This window comes from Plodia interpunctella, chromosome 11, assembly GCF_027563975.2.
Source record: "Plodia interpunctella isolate USDA-ARS_2022_Savannah chromosome 11, ilPloInte3.2, whole genome shotgun sequence".
Classification (NCBI taxonomy): domain Eukaryota; kingdom Metazoa; phylum Arthropoda; class Insecta; order Lepidoptera; family Pyralidae; genus Plodia; species Plodia interpunctella.
The window spans coordinates 6,872,652-6,888,598 of record NC_071304.1 but is presented as its reverse complement, the minus strand read 5'-3'; the positions used below and the strand labels follow the sequence as shown (position 1 = coordinate 6,888,598).

Below are 15,947 nucleotides of genomic sequence, written 5' to 3'. Positions count from 1 at the left end.
AATATAATTGATTGCATCGATATCCCACTAATGAAATATGGACTCACTAAACATACATTCCGAGAGCGTGTTCAAGAATTCATTATAGTGAAATTTTCTGGAGAACCTGTGTTAATGCGAAAGTTAGTAAGTAGATTCATCTACTTATAAACTTCTCTGAAGAAAGAGGAGTTCCTTCATGAAGCATCTACTGGTTGGGTACGACTGTGTTTGATTTCTTGTTTATTGTGTCTGACCAATCATAACTATGTACAGACCGAAGAAAATAATTAAGATCGTTTAATTAAAATCTTCTTAATTGTCATAAACGAAAAAAATAAATTCCTCCCACAATTTTTAAAATCTCGACAGCCGTGAATAAGCCTCCGTAGCGTAGATCCCTGGGAATCTCATTTTTCCAACGTACCACTTCATCGATTTCACAATGAACGTTACGTAGCCGTTTCTATCATCGTTTCTATTTAGCAATAGCATCTACAAAGGAGGTTGACTCCCAGCAGGCAGCCGTTTGTAAAAGCATAACTAAATTTTACCCGGGAACGGTAATCGGGAACACACAAGGATGAGAGAGAGAGATTGTCGTACGGAATCCGTCGGCATGGACAAACGGCCTTAGGCAAGAAATATAAATCTAACAATGGCTAACCAAATTGATCCTATTCGCAAAACCGTTCAAATAGTCGCACGTCACGGTAATTGCCGCTGTCCTTCCACCTGCCAAGTCTAATCCGAGCTATTTTCAATGCCATTAGCTAGTTCACCAAACGTATGTTGCACATTATGGCTGTTACACACTATCGGCGAAGTCAGACAGGTGCCGAAGCGAATGAACGTAACGTAGCGAATAACGTATGTGGTTTTTACCGCAAGGTAAAATCAGCAATGTATGTCAAAGCCGCAAAAGTTCGGGGAACTATTAAATAGTGTATAGCCGGCGTTCGATAAAGAATCAAAGTACACAGTGTTTTTAAAACATTAACTATTTGGGGTATAAAAGATCTTAAAAACTTAGATATTGATATAAATACTTAAAAGTCAAAAGGAAAAAATCTACTGAATGGATTTCGGTGAAATATACACATGAATCATTCCTTAGTAGGTTTAGTACTCTTCTTGTCGTCTTATTCGTTCAGATGCTTGATATTACAAAATATTCAAATAGATAGTTGGTAGAAAGTTTTTTTTTGTTGTTTCTGGAGACCTTAAATTTTGATATCTAGACTATATAATAGAAAGTATAAATAAAAAATCCTTCGAAAACACCTTAAAACGTTTTTATTCGTATTGAATGATGGAAGTAAATATGTGAAATTGGAAGTATTCTAAGTACACTATAATAAAAAACTGTGTAACTTTGTTCAAATTTTTAAAAGTGTAAATATAATACAAATTGGCAGAAATATTTATAAAATATTGGAGGTAATATAATATTAGTCTTAGTACTTGAAATATAAACTTTAAGTTACAATTATTTATTTAATATTCGATTCTGTGTCTCTGTTATAGGCATTAATGAAGGCACATTTGAAAGACATTTAATGTGGGATACATTACTTAATCGATTTAATAGAAAAACGATTTCAGAATAAATCATAATATCCGATTCATGTACGTATATCTCTGTTTCTGTGTATCAATATGGACTAGTTATGGACATATACAGCAACAAGTTCTCCTACAAAATAAATTAAACCTTATAAAATAAATTAAATTAGGTACATTTTGTGAAAGCAGATACGAGTCCCAAAGCTGGACTGTAAATGTACTTCTTTTTCTTTATTGTTCATTTTCTGTTTCAATAATTATATCTTTTTTGTTCGTAGCCCACGGACTACATAAGTTTGTTTGACTACATAATGGAATCAATCTTTGAATTTCCAAAACATCTAGCACAACTAATTTCAAATTCGTTATTAAATATAATTATAGTGGACAGTACGAAAAAGAGTCAAGATTTCACATGGCAACTTTAAAAACATCAAATAATTTTACAAATAGTTTTGAACTGAAAAACTGAAACTCGACAAGAAAAATGAAGTCATATTTTTTAAAATTTGAATAATTCTAATACAGAAGTCTTAAAATAATTCAACTTATTATTTCCACAAGATTTGTAATATGAACGGTGTTTAGAAAGTCAGCCAGTGATAAAGACAGAAGTTTTAGCCTCCACGCTGCGTCAGGACGGCGTCAATGAGAAGTATGGCTCCATTGATGATGGCCAGGGAGGCCTTGGCGAGGTTCTTATTCGTGAAGTCATTCTTAGAAGAGTGTTGGTATCTGGAAAATAAATTAAAACGTACGTGATTATTTAAGGGAGTTTTTGTACCAATGAAACAATTTGGTGATCTTATCTTATGTATTGCGAGCAGACAAATAAAACGTTTAAAACGTTATAAATTTTACATGAGATATTTATTATACGAGATGTAATATTAATAATAGATCTAACAGCTCTTTCATCTGTAGCCCGACTTTTCCTTTTTGCGTGAAATATATTATTACGTACTTATCATCAAAAGTTCTTAATAGTGCCTTGTTACAGTATTGCCTATAGCTTCATGGTTTTAAACTATATCTTAACACTGAGCTTTAGCACTACGCACACACACGCGCCTTGCTTTAAACATGACATAAAGCAACTTATAAACCAAGTGTAATTTGTGATTTCAGACGTTGAGTGTGAAGTCTTTGGTGATAAATATTACAAATTTCTTTTGTAACCTATCCCAGACATCACTCTTTAACCATTCAGTAAACCTACCACGAAACATACAAACACGTAGCACGTTATTACTAACGAGAATTATTACTAACGTCCCATATTATAATGTACCTATACATCGTGTTAAAAAAAAATAGAAAGTGTATCCGTGGTACGTCAATAGTATAGATAAAAAGGTCAGAAAATTGTAAAACAATATGTTTACTCTAGATAAAATAGATAAACTTTAAGATCATTTTGATAATTCAAAGACGTAACCAAAAAAATAAAAAAATAAATCGACCTTCGTAAAAAAATATTTTAGTAACAACTTTTATTAGGAAGTCATCCCAATATACGAAATATTTAAGGTAGCTGAGCAAACAGATTTTTTGCGAAGATATTACTCAATCGTAACGTCACCTTTTAGTGTCATTTAGTATGGAGCGCTTGGACGAAATCAAAAATGTGTGATTTTATTTTTGTCGTATCTTTGGAAGCATTATCATCATCACAGTAATTTTTTCACTGATGTTTCTAATAACAAAAGGACTTTCCAATAGTCAAACCGAAATACAAATTTGTCATCTATCCTATTACCTCGTACTATAGATAGCAATAATTCTCTGTATAATACTCCGTGTCTTTATATGAAGAGAAATATACGTTTATTTTATTTTTTGTTACAGCTAATGGCAAACAGTTAGGTACCTGTCGATGATGACAGCGCCGCTCGCCACGAAGAGAGCGACTCCAACCAGGGAGTAGAAGATGTCTATGCGTTTGTGTGACGGAGTCTGCATCAAGTATCCTGGAAACCAAAACATGGATTTATTATTGTCAAATATTCGTAATTCGTACTCGAAAACAACGTGAGGAAATCTGCACACTTGTGTCTGAAATGGAGAAGGCAATGGCAAACCACTCCATTAGTAGTACCAAGAAAAGAGTTGTGTATGTGTTTCATTCATGAGGAAATACGACTGAAGAAGTTCAGCTACGTGTAAACGTGCTAAGTGTGTAATAAGAACTGACCAGCGGCAGCGCCAGCGAAGATGATCAGGTAGCCGACGAAAGTGCCGGTGACCAGCATTCCGATGTCCGCATCATTGTTGTAGCTGTGGTAGTGGAGAGCGACACATGAGCATGTCAGCGCCTGAAAATTACAAACATTTTTTTTTTTTCAAATATATTTCTTATACATTTTTGGTTGCAAACAGGTATGCGTGTAACCTGATGGTAAGTGTTAACCACAGCCTGTGGATGCCTGTAACACCAGGGGTGTTACACGCGCATTACCTACTTTATGGCTTAGGATCTTTGGCTGTACCCTGTATTAAGGACGCTTCAGTTTTAATTGAAATAGTAAATCGCATACATCATCGCTATCAGTAACGTACTTGGATTTCTCATTAGTTTTCACTTACAGGATGTTTAAAATTTATTTCGTAAACGAATGTTGAGTCTAATTTGTAGTTCTCTTACTAAAGTATTTGGCAAATGTGAAGATAAACTATTTTTTAAATAGGTGCGGTTGTAACCACAGATGTAATTTATTAATTTGTATATTTATCGTTGTTTTGATAACTTATCATTATTGTTGACCACAATGGTTCATGGTCGCTTTGTTGATCCTACTAATATAATAAATGCGAAAGTTTGTGTATGTTTGTTACTCTTTCACGCGAAATCTACTGCACGGATTGGTATGAAATTTAAATAACCTGGAATAACACTAACGGTATATTTATCGATTCCCCGTGGGAATTTCGCTATTCCGGGAGCCCCGACTTTCCTTATAATATTGCATTATACATACATATAAGTCCTACAAAAATTTACAGAATATCGGTACACAATCAACAACTACGTTGAAATACAAAACCATATATAAACTTTTCTACTTTACGTTTTGTCTTATGTAAACCGATATCTTACTGTCCTTTTGGCGCCTGGCCTGCCGAATGCACTCCATCCATCTTTTTTTAGGCATTCCTCTACTTATGTTCTCCATTCAATTATAAGTCTCTTACATCATTGGGAAAGAAGGAGCCTTTATTTACGTAGATACCATAGGTACCACTGAAATCTATTTATTTTCCGATTTTTCAAATTGATGATTATTGTATTATTGTATACTCTAACAATTGTTAAAACAATACATCCAGAATGATGATTGAATCTGTCACTAATAAGGATATACTGCTTGTGACTATGACTATGACTACAATTGAAAAGACGATGTCGTCATACACGCAATAGGTACTCATGGATGACGCGTGGCGTGGGACCAGTTTGGCGCGGTGATGTCATGGCAGGGTAGGTTACGAGGTCGGCCAGTCAAAAGACCTTGGGGATGGACTGGAAATGGGTTAATTGTTTCAAGTTGATACGGGAGTTAGAGATTGCTTATCGCGTCCGAATTGTATAGCCTTTATCTACCATTCCGTTAGTTATTTTTTATTTTTTTTACATCGTTTGATAGCAGCTATTTTAAGAATTGGGATAATAGTTATCGTTTATCCCGTAATTCTTAAAATGTATATACATAGTTATCTCTATACTCAATCCTTCAATGATAATATTATGTTTGTCGTTGAAAGAAAAATCAGGGTTTCATAAAAAAAATGAAACCTTGATTTTTAAATATCATGATATATTTCTCCTTTCTTCCAATGCTTATATACATAGGCAAGAAAAATCATTGGAATAAATATACAAGATTATCTACTCGCATATTACTATTTTTATCTCGGTATACATTTTAAATTGATATTGAAAACATTAAGTTAGATATTATAATAGCTTTAATAACATCGATTAACAGGCTAGCTAGCGCATTGACCTTACTTTTATTGCCACTTTCAACACACTGTACTGGAATATAATTGTTCCTATATTTAATAGTATACATATACATATGAAGTTATATAGTCCTACAAAAATAAATGGAATGTCCGCACACAATCTATACCCACGTTAAAATCTGATCGTAAGCTAACAGAGTATCTACCTAGTTAACATAACTGAAGCAGTTAGTACAGATTTATATTACGTCATCCCAAAAATTGTGATCCTACTGATATTTATAAATGGGAAAATTTGGATATGTGTACCATGGAATTAGTAGATACTCCAAATTAATAATAAAGTAAAGTTAAATAAGAAATACTTATTTCAGAAAAAAAAAATAATGCTTTTTTATTTAGACAATATCTAGCATCTATTTAAAAACTTTTATGTCTTAAAAGTTTCACTGATCTAATATTTTGCTACATAAGAAAGTACCTAATACGCGTCTTCTAAAGCAAAACTTGACCTTTGTTCTAATGAATGATGTCTCCATTCAGAAATCATAATGAAGCAATTACAAGACTGTTTTGTGAATCCAGTATTAGGTATATAGGATGAAACGAAATATTTTCACAAATTCTTTAGATTATTTTATTCAAGACCTGCCACGAAAATGGAGTTATTCCCGTTTGATCCCCCAATCTGTTAATTAGGAATATATAAAAATATACTGACAGTGATCAAACTCTGAACAAATTCTAAACATTGAGCTTAATAACTATTAATTTATGAATAATCCTTAAGTCAAATGAAACCATCAAACCTTGAAGTTGCTAATTAGGTGTATGTATTCTTCACACATCAAGTCAATATGGACATGAACATTCCTATTGGTTGCTCTATGGACCTGACAGTAATCCTCAAGCGAGCCATTATATTCTAATTAACACAGCTACTCTAATTATGCTTACTGGAGAAACTACAAGTGGACCATTGTATTAGTAAAAACCTGTGTAGACAGAATACTTAACCACGTACTTTCGGGGACTTTCGAGTAGAATAATATAATACTATGAAATTAGTTTGACGCGTCTTCGGTATCTACGTTCTGTCAACTTTTGGTTTATTTCAATGAAATTAATTATATAAATACAAAATGGAATTATAATGAGAGCTCCAGAGACTTTATCTTCACTTCCGAAACAGGTCAAGTAGAAATATATAAAATGAAGTTGGTTTCCTCGATCGTTTTTTAATGGTCCCTTCAATTTCAATAATAATATACTGTTAACGCAGATCATTGACCCTACGTAACAAACGTACGTAAGTCGTAATGTAATGTGGACATAATATTCCACGTGCCTGTATTCTAAATTGTGGAGCCAACTTTCAAAACTGTTTCGGTATTTGTATTTGATATGTCACATGCATCTAAGGAAATTAAATTTCAAAAAATCATTTGCAAATCTAATTCAATCGAAGCATACAGTTGATGATACCAATAGCAATCAATTTCAGCAGATGCAATGGATCTAGAACATTACTTCCTTTTGTAGGACTAATCGAAATATTTCCTTGTTAATTAGTACTAGGTACTATAAGAAGATTCATCTTTTTTTTTACTATCAGTAAAAAAAATGTACGGAGATTTCACAGTAATGACCTATTTTATGCCTACTTATTTATCTGGTAACTCTACCCACTAGTCGGGTATTCGTGACCCCATTAAGCGTAGGCGTTGGTTCCTTGTTTACCTTGGACAAAAACAAGTTTTAGAGGGATGGGCCGCTGGCACGGGATTTTTTTTTTGTTTTGCTGTTAGGGTTTGAGCTTTCATTGAATTGTTTTAGACCACGAATGTAAAAGTATTTTATTTCAAAAATTCAATGGATATTAAAATAAATCTAACCAATTTATCAAGATAATGATAAAATGGCTGGAAGAATGTTTTTCTCGACGAATGTAGTAGGTAATTGAAAAGAACAATAGAGCTTCCTTAATTGAAATTATTCGCTATGGCAAATGTACATGACTAATGAAACATCATCACTGTTTACAAATAAAATTGGTTTCATTAGTCATGAATATGTTTGTCATGAAGCCACGTGACCTGGGGTCTCTGGTATGCCCGTCATTCATTGGTAGAATCACATGCGCAAGATTAAGGTGATGTAATCAAGTGAGATAACAATTTAACCTTAGCCAAACGTAGCGAATCATGGTCAGAGGAAGGTTCTTTGAGGTAACACAAAATTGTAACCTTTTAACTGGTAGTTTTATGTTAATTTTATTAACATATTTACTTATATTTATATTTAAAAAATGGTAAGCCCTTCTGGCATAATAGGGACCAACACTGTTTGAATGAGTTTCTTTCGGCATTTCTTCTCAGCAGTGGTCGTTCCGAAATGCTAGTAGTTTGTAGCTTTGATAAACATCATTTAATTTAGATTATGACGTGAAAAAGTGCCTGTGAAGGCCTAATTTCTGAATAAATGATTTGATTTTGATTATGTTTATTTTTAGGTGTTTAGTCTTATCTTGAAGTATAAATAGGATCATGAGTACCATTTAACTGAAGTACAAGTCTATAAACTTACCCTATTATTTATTTTTTAAAAAAAGCATACTTATTAGTTTTCACTGTCGCACTTTAAAATATTTGACATTGACAGAACGTATGTATTTAGTATGCATAGAATGCAACGTCTTCGATCGATTTCACTCGTCATAGCGCACTAAACAATAAATTGGTACTTTAGCCTGTACATGTATAATTACTCTTCCGTAGAGTAGTTAACTTTAGATATTATATATTTATGTAATGAGTGTGAGAAATTATCTGCATCGGAACTCGGAATCGGAATCCATTTCCGAATAGATAAATATTCTGTTATTGGCTATATTCTACCCGTGTGTCCAATTTAATCGAAAATGTTCCATTCATAGATTTTGCAAAAACACTCAGATTCACACACATCCAAACTATCTCAGTTATAACTGGTTATACATATTTAGTAGAACTAAGTACTAAATTGGCCTATGTATGTCACGATTTATAATAACTGTTCTGTCAGCTCCTGTATGTACATTTGTTACCTATTTTGTAAGCAACGGCTGTGTTTGAATGAATTTATAATAATGGATGTATGATACCGTAAAAAATGTAAAATGAATAAGAGAGGTTGGTTATGTTAAATTGTAGGTTAAAAATATGAACGAAAATATTTTAAACCAAACAAGTCTCTAGTTAGATAATATTTACAAAAGATGAATTTAATTGAAGGTTAACTTATCAGGTAAGGAACTGTGCAGCAGCTTTTTTAGACATGACGCAATGTGGCATGAAGGATGGTGGTGAGGTATATAAATTCTTATTTATGGTTCACATTATCCCACGCATGCGCAATGCGCTATACACCGTAACAACTGGAATTCTTCCTAAAATTTACATTATATATTGGCAAAATTGAAAGGTAGATTAATAACATGCTCACTGGTCTCGTAAGATACAAGACGTTACGACGATGGATAAAAAAGCGTTCATTTAGAGATTCCCAGCAGTGGGAAAAAGGCTAATATTGATGATGATAATGAAATAATTTTTATTTTATAAATTCTCATGTAAAAAAATCGTTCAAATAGCAAATTTTAGTCTAAAATTAGTCCTGTAATTAAATAATGTTCCAAACTTTACTATCGTAAATGTTTTCAATTTGTTTACTAATATTTTATAGGTTATATTTTGGTGTCTGCTGTGGCGTCAGTATTTATTACCGAGCACTTCCTCCAAGAAAGCTATAAGTACCACCGGCGGCGCGCGTGGCGACCGCCCCGATTTTTACAATACGTATAAAAATATTTTTAGACTATCAGGTCAATATCCTTTTAATTACGAATGATTCAGGGATTTTAGAGACAAATTTAAATTGTCAAGTTATCTAGAAGTAGGTTGAATATTTTTGAACGAAACTGATTAATCGTAAAATAAATTTATAGGCAAACATAAATGTTACTTAAACTGCAGTATAATGTCTCACTTAACTTCAGTCAGATATTTATTATACTGTGCTTGAGGTAACATTCATGTTTATCAATAACATAAAAATAAACAAAACATTTCTTACGCATTTTAAGATGCCAAGTAAATATACTTATTGTTCTCCTCAGCGCAGTCGGTGAAAAGAAAGTTGTAGCGTTAAAAGTGCGTCGCCATCGTACGTATTTGGTAAACAAACAAAAGCAGGTGCAGTTTAGTCAGGTATAAAACGCAGCTGTCAACATTTAAAAATATAACTATCACTCACCAGCTCCAGGAATTTGATAATAGACAATCTGCTGATGGCCATTTTGATCACTTAAAATTTATAATATTTTGTTTTTAAATCAAGGTGTGTTTACACTCGACTCGCGGGCGTTCGGGGTGGGACGTTAGTCGAGACTGCGCATGGCGTGGATGGAGTTTCGAAACGCGCTCCAGTGAATAACACGATGAGATCATAGTTTGTCGTAAATCGTAATCGTAAGCTTTGTCGTATTATACTAGTAAACATCCTATTGTCAAATGTCAGTCGCTTTGCGTGTGTTTTATTTAAAAGTTTACTTTAAAATAATTAATATTTGAAAGTGTTGGGTTTTAATTGGCCAGGCTAAGTAACTGATAGTCTGACCTGTATAATATTTGCCTAGTTTATACTTATCTTCCCTACCCGGTCCATAAACAACACAATTTTTATGTTATTTATTTTATTATTAATCTAAATTAACAGATAGATACGAGTAATGTTATCTACTATTAATAAAATATAATACCAACTGCCTATTGAATATGTTCTTAATCAACGGAGTTTGTTGATTTAATTATGCTTATGTGCATTATTTTTATAAATGTATCTCAACATCTTTATACTAAGTAAATGACAAAAAATAAACAAGCTTCTTTTTAGTAACTAAATAAATGGATGATCCTTTAATTCCTCATGTAATTGATATGTAATAATGGACGTAAACCAACATTGGTAATCTTATCTACCTAATCAAATCTGTAGCAATAACCTGTATGGACGGATCGGTTCATGTGTATTCACTACCTACATACGAAATTCAAATAGTATAAAAAACTGTAAGCGTTCATATACAAGATAATAAGCGTGACAAATATCTTCAGAGGTCGACCTATTGATAACATATAATTACAAGCCGATGACGGTTAGTAGGCAGGGTGAAGTCATCAATTACTTAAATATCGAAATTTAAAATTTCCTTTGTCTGCATGATCGCGACATGATCAAAAACTACCGGACATATTTTTGTACGGCTTTCACCAATAGATAGTGTGGTTCCTATGGAAGGTTTAGGTGTATAATTTATCATGGTTTTACCCGAGCGAAGCCTAGACGTGCAGCTAGTCATTGAACTGATTCTTTGGAGCAATTCTAACTTCTTACTGTAAAAGTACGTACGTATGTTTAGTACATACAGTGTAAAATTCGTACTTACTTAATGGATCTAATCCTACTAATATGCTAAATGCGAAAGTTTGTGAGGATGTATGTGTGTATGTTTATTATTCTTTCACGCAAAATCTACTGGACGGATTGATATAAAATTCGGAACCTGGAATAATACATAGGGTACTTTTTATCTCGTAATTCCCACGGACAGCTTGTATAATATAAAAATAAATATTACCAGGGCTTTCTCTGCATTGTCTTAAACAAAGATGATGGAGGGATATTGGTTACTGATATTAGCATCTTCATTTTTCTGATCGAGCATGAGAAAATAATATAAATTTATTAATTTCTGAATTATGTCTTTTCTATATAGATACTATATTTTTTCAAAATACTAATGTTAGCTTTCGCTGTATGAACTAAAAGCTTCTAGAAAGCTCTTATAACATTTAGGTATGTAGCTACATTATGGTTGTATTGAAGTTGCGTCGCAAGGGCAACAAACAAGGATCTAGTTTCAGAACACATATTTGGTATATTGATTGAAGATTGAGGGACATCACAGCGTGCAACATCACAGTGACTAGAAGTGAAAATCCGGGGGTTTGTTGATAACTTCTAAAATATAATATATTGTTCAAATATCAGATAAAATTCAAAAATATATTTATTTCATTAATAAATGTAGGTGTATATTGTCTTATGTCTTTTTAACACTAAACAAAAGTGAGTAGATACGGATGATTAAACTTTGTTAGTATACTAAAAAATTGATACCTAAGTATGACAAAAATTTTTAGATCTTCCATACAATTTGACGAATTTGAATCAACTTAGTATGAAAAATCGAAGTTACAGGTTATTCTTTCACTTTAATTTCCTTTCCAAGTTGTTTTATAACATACTCAGCACAATGTGAAAATATGTGCACTGAATAAAAATACCCTGTATGATAAATTCTAATGTTGTAGTTCTTAGAACTAGTACCGAAATATCGCAAAGGCTTACGCAATATTCTAAACAATTCGTCCTTCGAGGTTTATATCAAATGTGCTCAAATAACTCAGGCCAAATGAGTTGTTTGTGACTTAATTAACATGAGGCGACGACTCTATTTTGAGGATGTTGAGGTAACAATCTAATTAATATCCTCTTTATTTTATTTGAAATGAATGTAAAAAAGATATTACAACATAGCTTATACCAATAAGGAGTGTTGCTCAAAAATTATTTTATTTACTACCTTATTTCGAATTAAATATCATAACGGTCAACAGACTTCAGCACGTCAACCTAACTAAAATCATATGCCTAGCAGCTTAGTTTTACACTTCGTGGTGGATCATAGTTCTTAAACCACAGGATCACCACAGCTAAAATTACATATTCACCATTATTTTATAAATATAATTTTGCTTATAATGGAACATTGAAGGGTTAAAAATAAGCTAACTTGTAGAGTACCTATAAATAAACAATATTTGATTTGACAGTCTTCCACGTCCTAGAGTCCAACAGCACGTAAATATCTGAGAGCTCCATCTATATTTCTTTAAACAAATCACTACGAACAAACGGGGCGCAAGCGAACGCATGTCACTCTTACTTTTTCGCAGCATGCTTAAGCTGGTCAAGTAAGCCTAGTGGTAGCATACCTTTTCTCTAGATGGCAACTTGGAAATGTAAGAAAATGGTGATGATGTCCGACCGATTTTGATCATAACTTCAACAATTTTGTACTGACTTTTGTGCTCGCACGTGTTGTGTAACCAATTTTATAGATTTTACAACATAACACTGCCTATCTACGGAAATATCGAGAGATAATATGATCAATAAATAAAAAACTTTGCAATTAATGCCTATATTGTAAACGTTACTGGTAAACACGGGCTCCGCCACCACAAGGCTCGGGTTTGACGCTGTCGTCGGAGTACTTGCGGCCATTGCAAATGGAAATGAGAGAATCTATGGCGAACACTGCTGCAGCGGCCAGCGAACACACGGCGAGAATCTGCGCCAAGGAAATACTACAAATATAGTATAAATAAATACAGCAAAAAGTAATTTTATATTTCCTGTTTACAGATATTTACCAGATATACTAAATATATAAATTGTATGACCTGTGCGAACATGTGCCTGTCCGACTTGGGTATGTCTTTCCACGCGTTGAGGGTGAGGGCGCCACAAGCGCCGAACAACATGGCGCCCGCCGCCGCCCACCACGAAGTTATGTATGGGTCCGCTGCCGCTGAAATTGTTTCTCCTGTTGAAAGTCACAAGGATCATTCTTCATCATACATCATTATTCTATGTGTATAGTGTATTAATGTTATTTAAATATTTTTTGCACACGAATAGCATTTATAAGCGTTTGGCTGTTAGATGATTTTAATTAGCATTAACTCCACCTATTTCCAAATTGTATTTATAGTGCACTCAAGTTTAGGTAAATAACCCACGGTGGGTTTGAATTTGGAAATCTGGCTCTAGGAGATAGGCAATAAAGAAACGAAATCCGCTAATTATTTTCAGAGTAGGTACCTAACAAGTACCAGTATTTATGCAGTGCAGGCATAGTCTGTTTTCTTCTTTATCGAGTAATATATGACAGATTTTATTCAAGTAGCTTTGATGAAGATTTTTACAATAATGTCATTTTAGAAACAAGCTTTTATTATTGTCAGAGACCTTATTGCATTCAATATGTGACAAAAAATCACGTCCTTGCAGTAAACCATTGAGGAGTTCCCAAGTCTGGAGCCTCATGGCTTCTTATGATAACCATGAGGTTATCATAATTGCATTGTCATCCAAACTAAACGTGTGTATAAATTTTCAGCTCAATCGGTTGAAAATATCTGCTTCCAACTTGAGTTGCCAGGTATATGGGTTTGTTTTCCGGTAACTTTGCTTTATTGTATTCCAACGACTGGTTAGTACTGAAATATTTAATACAGATATCAAAAGATGAGTTTGTTTCCAGGGTTTTAAATTATTAATTACTCATTTCTAATACTAATAATACGTTGCTTATTTATATGACATAGTCAGCAATAAACAATATAAGTAGCTATTGATACTTGTATGAAATGAAAATTATAAAGTGAATCAAAAATAACTGTTGTCTAATTATGTAATGTATCTATATTTTATGAAAGTCGCATTTATACTGCTAATACCAAGCCAATGAAGTATCTACAAGGGTTAAATCAGTGTACACACGTCACATGCTCGGCGCTTCCTCCTCAAATTCTTCAGAATCCAAATACGCCAAACTCAAGTCGAAAAACATGATGATCCCCGTTGCAATCGAAATGGACCCACATACCATGGCCCCCAAGTGGTCCCCTGTCCTCGGGCAGGAGGACTTTCGGTTCCTCCCTGCGATTACGAAGCCCCCACTCGTGATGAACAAACCCACGCCAAGGATCCCGAAAAACATATCTTGAACGAGGTCTAATGGCGCGAAAATCATTTCTCCTATAATAACGATTCATTGGTTAGATCGTATAAATGCGACAGTCAAAATAAATGAAATATAGAATATAAATTCTGATCAAATCGAATGCAGCTTGAAGACATGGGTAATAATTAAAATTCACCATTAACGAACAATAGAAACAACTGTATACAACATTTCAGAAACATAAAATAATATACCACTGCGTGTGGAGAATAATCTCCACACGCAGTTGTATATTATTTTATAAATAGAAAACATGAATTAAAATTTTCTAATTCTTGCAAGCCAGTTCGCTTTCCAAGTTTTAATCAAGAGTGGGTCAAGAACTTACCTATAATTTCTCCCGAGAGGACGACAATGAATCCTACATATGTTCCAGAGCAAAGCATCAATGTGGGAAGATCTGTCAGGTCGTAACTGTAGTGGTGTAACGTGAGGCATGCTATAGTTAATGACTGAAAAGAAATATTTTAGTTAAAAAGTCGAATTTTAATAACATAAAAGATACATACTGTTCTGAAAATTAAATACACGCTATGACTTTTAGATGCTTTTTTACGATCATTCAAAAAGTACCTAAATGTAAAAAATATGCTTATGCACCCTATTCACCTATTACTGGCTTTAAAATTCTACCGTGGACTGGAGAATACAAATAAAATCTACTTAGTAATAAAAAGTAGTATTTAGTAATGAAAAGCAAGCAATATTTTGATACAATCAAAAGTTTTTGTCGTTTCCATCAAAATTTTCCCTGAAAACTATTAGATCGGCTAAAATAAGAAAACCAAACTTACTAATTCCATAAACTTTATTAAACACGTCGGTATTAGCATTTTGTTATATTTGATTTATTAATACCTAATAAATAAAATTAAAGTCACAAATTAGCACAATTTAAATTACATTACATCCAAATTTGACAAACGTCATTACGTTGTCTCAAACCAGAAAGAAAATTTATGACGAGTATCTACAAAATAAAAGCATTGTTTATGGTGATAATACTAACAACGATATTTATTCATTTTTAATTTTAAATAAAATATAGGTAAGTGCCCTTTTAATACATATTTGTTGATATCCATCCACCCCCTTTTTAAAAAGGGATCGGTGTACACAGTACCCACAGAACAATAAGGTTAAACCACAGATATAAGAACAATGATCTGTGACAAAAATTACCTGTAATCTGTTACCCACAGATATAAGAACAATGTTCTTATATCTGTGGGTTAAACGCTCAATGTGCTTTTAAGTGGATTAACGAACATTTTGACTGTTTAAAGGCTAGAAACTTTTCCATTTTCGGAGATAGAAACATCTATAAATATTAAATTATCTGGTCTTTGAGCAAATTACGTGTTTAACTCACTTAACTAGAACAAAGGAATAGACATTTCGTCCGCATCTATTGAAAGTTCAAAGAGTTAAGAGAGGTTACTCTTATATACTTTTTAATTTTTAAACGGATTATTATGTTTCTTAATAATGAAATGTGAAATGAAATACCTTTCTAATTAAA

At 33.0% G+C, this 15,947-nt stretch overlaps 2 protein-coding genes across 3 annotated transcripts; both read right to left on the bottom strand.

Moving 5' to 3' along the window:
- Positions 1-1,256: 1,256 nt before the first annotated feature.
- Positions 1,257-9,963, bottom strand: LOC128673685 (uncharacterized). The gene is made up of 4 exons (XM_053751708.2): positions 9,805-9,963; positions 3,740-3,860; positions 3,416-3,515; positions 1,257-2,280 (listed from the first exon to the last, which is right to left on the bottom strand). Exons 1-4 carry the CDS (start codon positions 9,844-9,846, stop codon positions 2,163-2,165), a joined length of 381 nt encoding a protein of 126 aa, XP_053607683.1. The 5' UTR covers positions 9,847-9,963; the 3' UTR covers positions 1,257-2,162.
- Positions 9,964-11,672: 1,709 nt separating this feature from the next.
- On the bottom strand, positions 11,673-15,502 carry LOC128673887 (uncharacterized). Of its 2 annotated transcripts, none has more exons than XM_053752040.1 (4): positions 15,220-15,497; positions 14,754-14,877; positions 13,080-13,222; positions 11,673-12,967 (listed from the first exon to the last, which is right to left on the bottom strand). In XM_053752040.1, exons 1-4 carry the CDS (start codon positions 15,256-15,258, stop codon positions 12,830-12,832), a joined length of 444 nt encoding a protein of 147 aa, XP_053608015.1. In that variant the 5' UTR covers positions 15,259-15,497; the 3' UTR covers positions 11,673-12,829. The 2 variants fall into 2 exon arrangements, with proteins under 2 accessions (XP_053608015.1, XP_053608016.1); XM_053752041.1 differs by lacking the exon at positions 11,673-12,967 and adding an exon at positions 14,182-14,439 and having other exon boundaries at positions 13,081-13,222; positions 15,220-15,502.
- Positions 15,503-15,947: the final 445 nt, after the last annotated feature.

Excerpts from the sequence above, each read along its gene's own strand:
- LOC128673685 (XM_053751708.2), bottom strand. The coding sequence starts at position 9,846 with ATGGCCATCAGCAGATTGTCTATTATCAAATTCCTGGAGCTG. Across the intron at positions 3,861-9,804 it reads TTATCAAATTCCTGGAGCTG|GCGCTGACATGCTCATGTGT; the intron begins GTGAGTGATAGT and ends TGTAATTTTCAG. Across the intron at positions 3,516-3,739 it reads CTTCGCTGGCGCTGCCGCTG|GATACTTGATGCAGACTCCG; the intron begins GTCAGTTCTTAT and ends TTTGGTTTCCAG.
- LOC128673887 (XM_053752040.1), bottom strand. The coding sequence starts at position 15,258 with ATGCTAATACCGACGTGTTTAATAAAGTTTATGGAATTA. Across the intron at positions 14,878-15,219 it reads TAATAAAGTTTATGGAATTA|TCATTAACTATAGCATGCCT; the intron begins GTAAGTTTGGTT and ends ATTTCTTTTCAG. Across the intron at positions 12,968-13,079 it reads ACAGGCACATGTTCGCACAG|ATTCTCGCCGTGTGTTCGCT; the intron begins GTCATACAATTT and ends TCCTTGGCGCAG.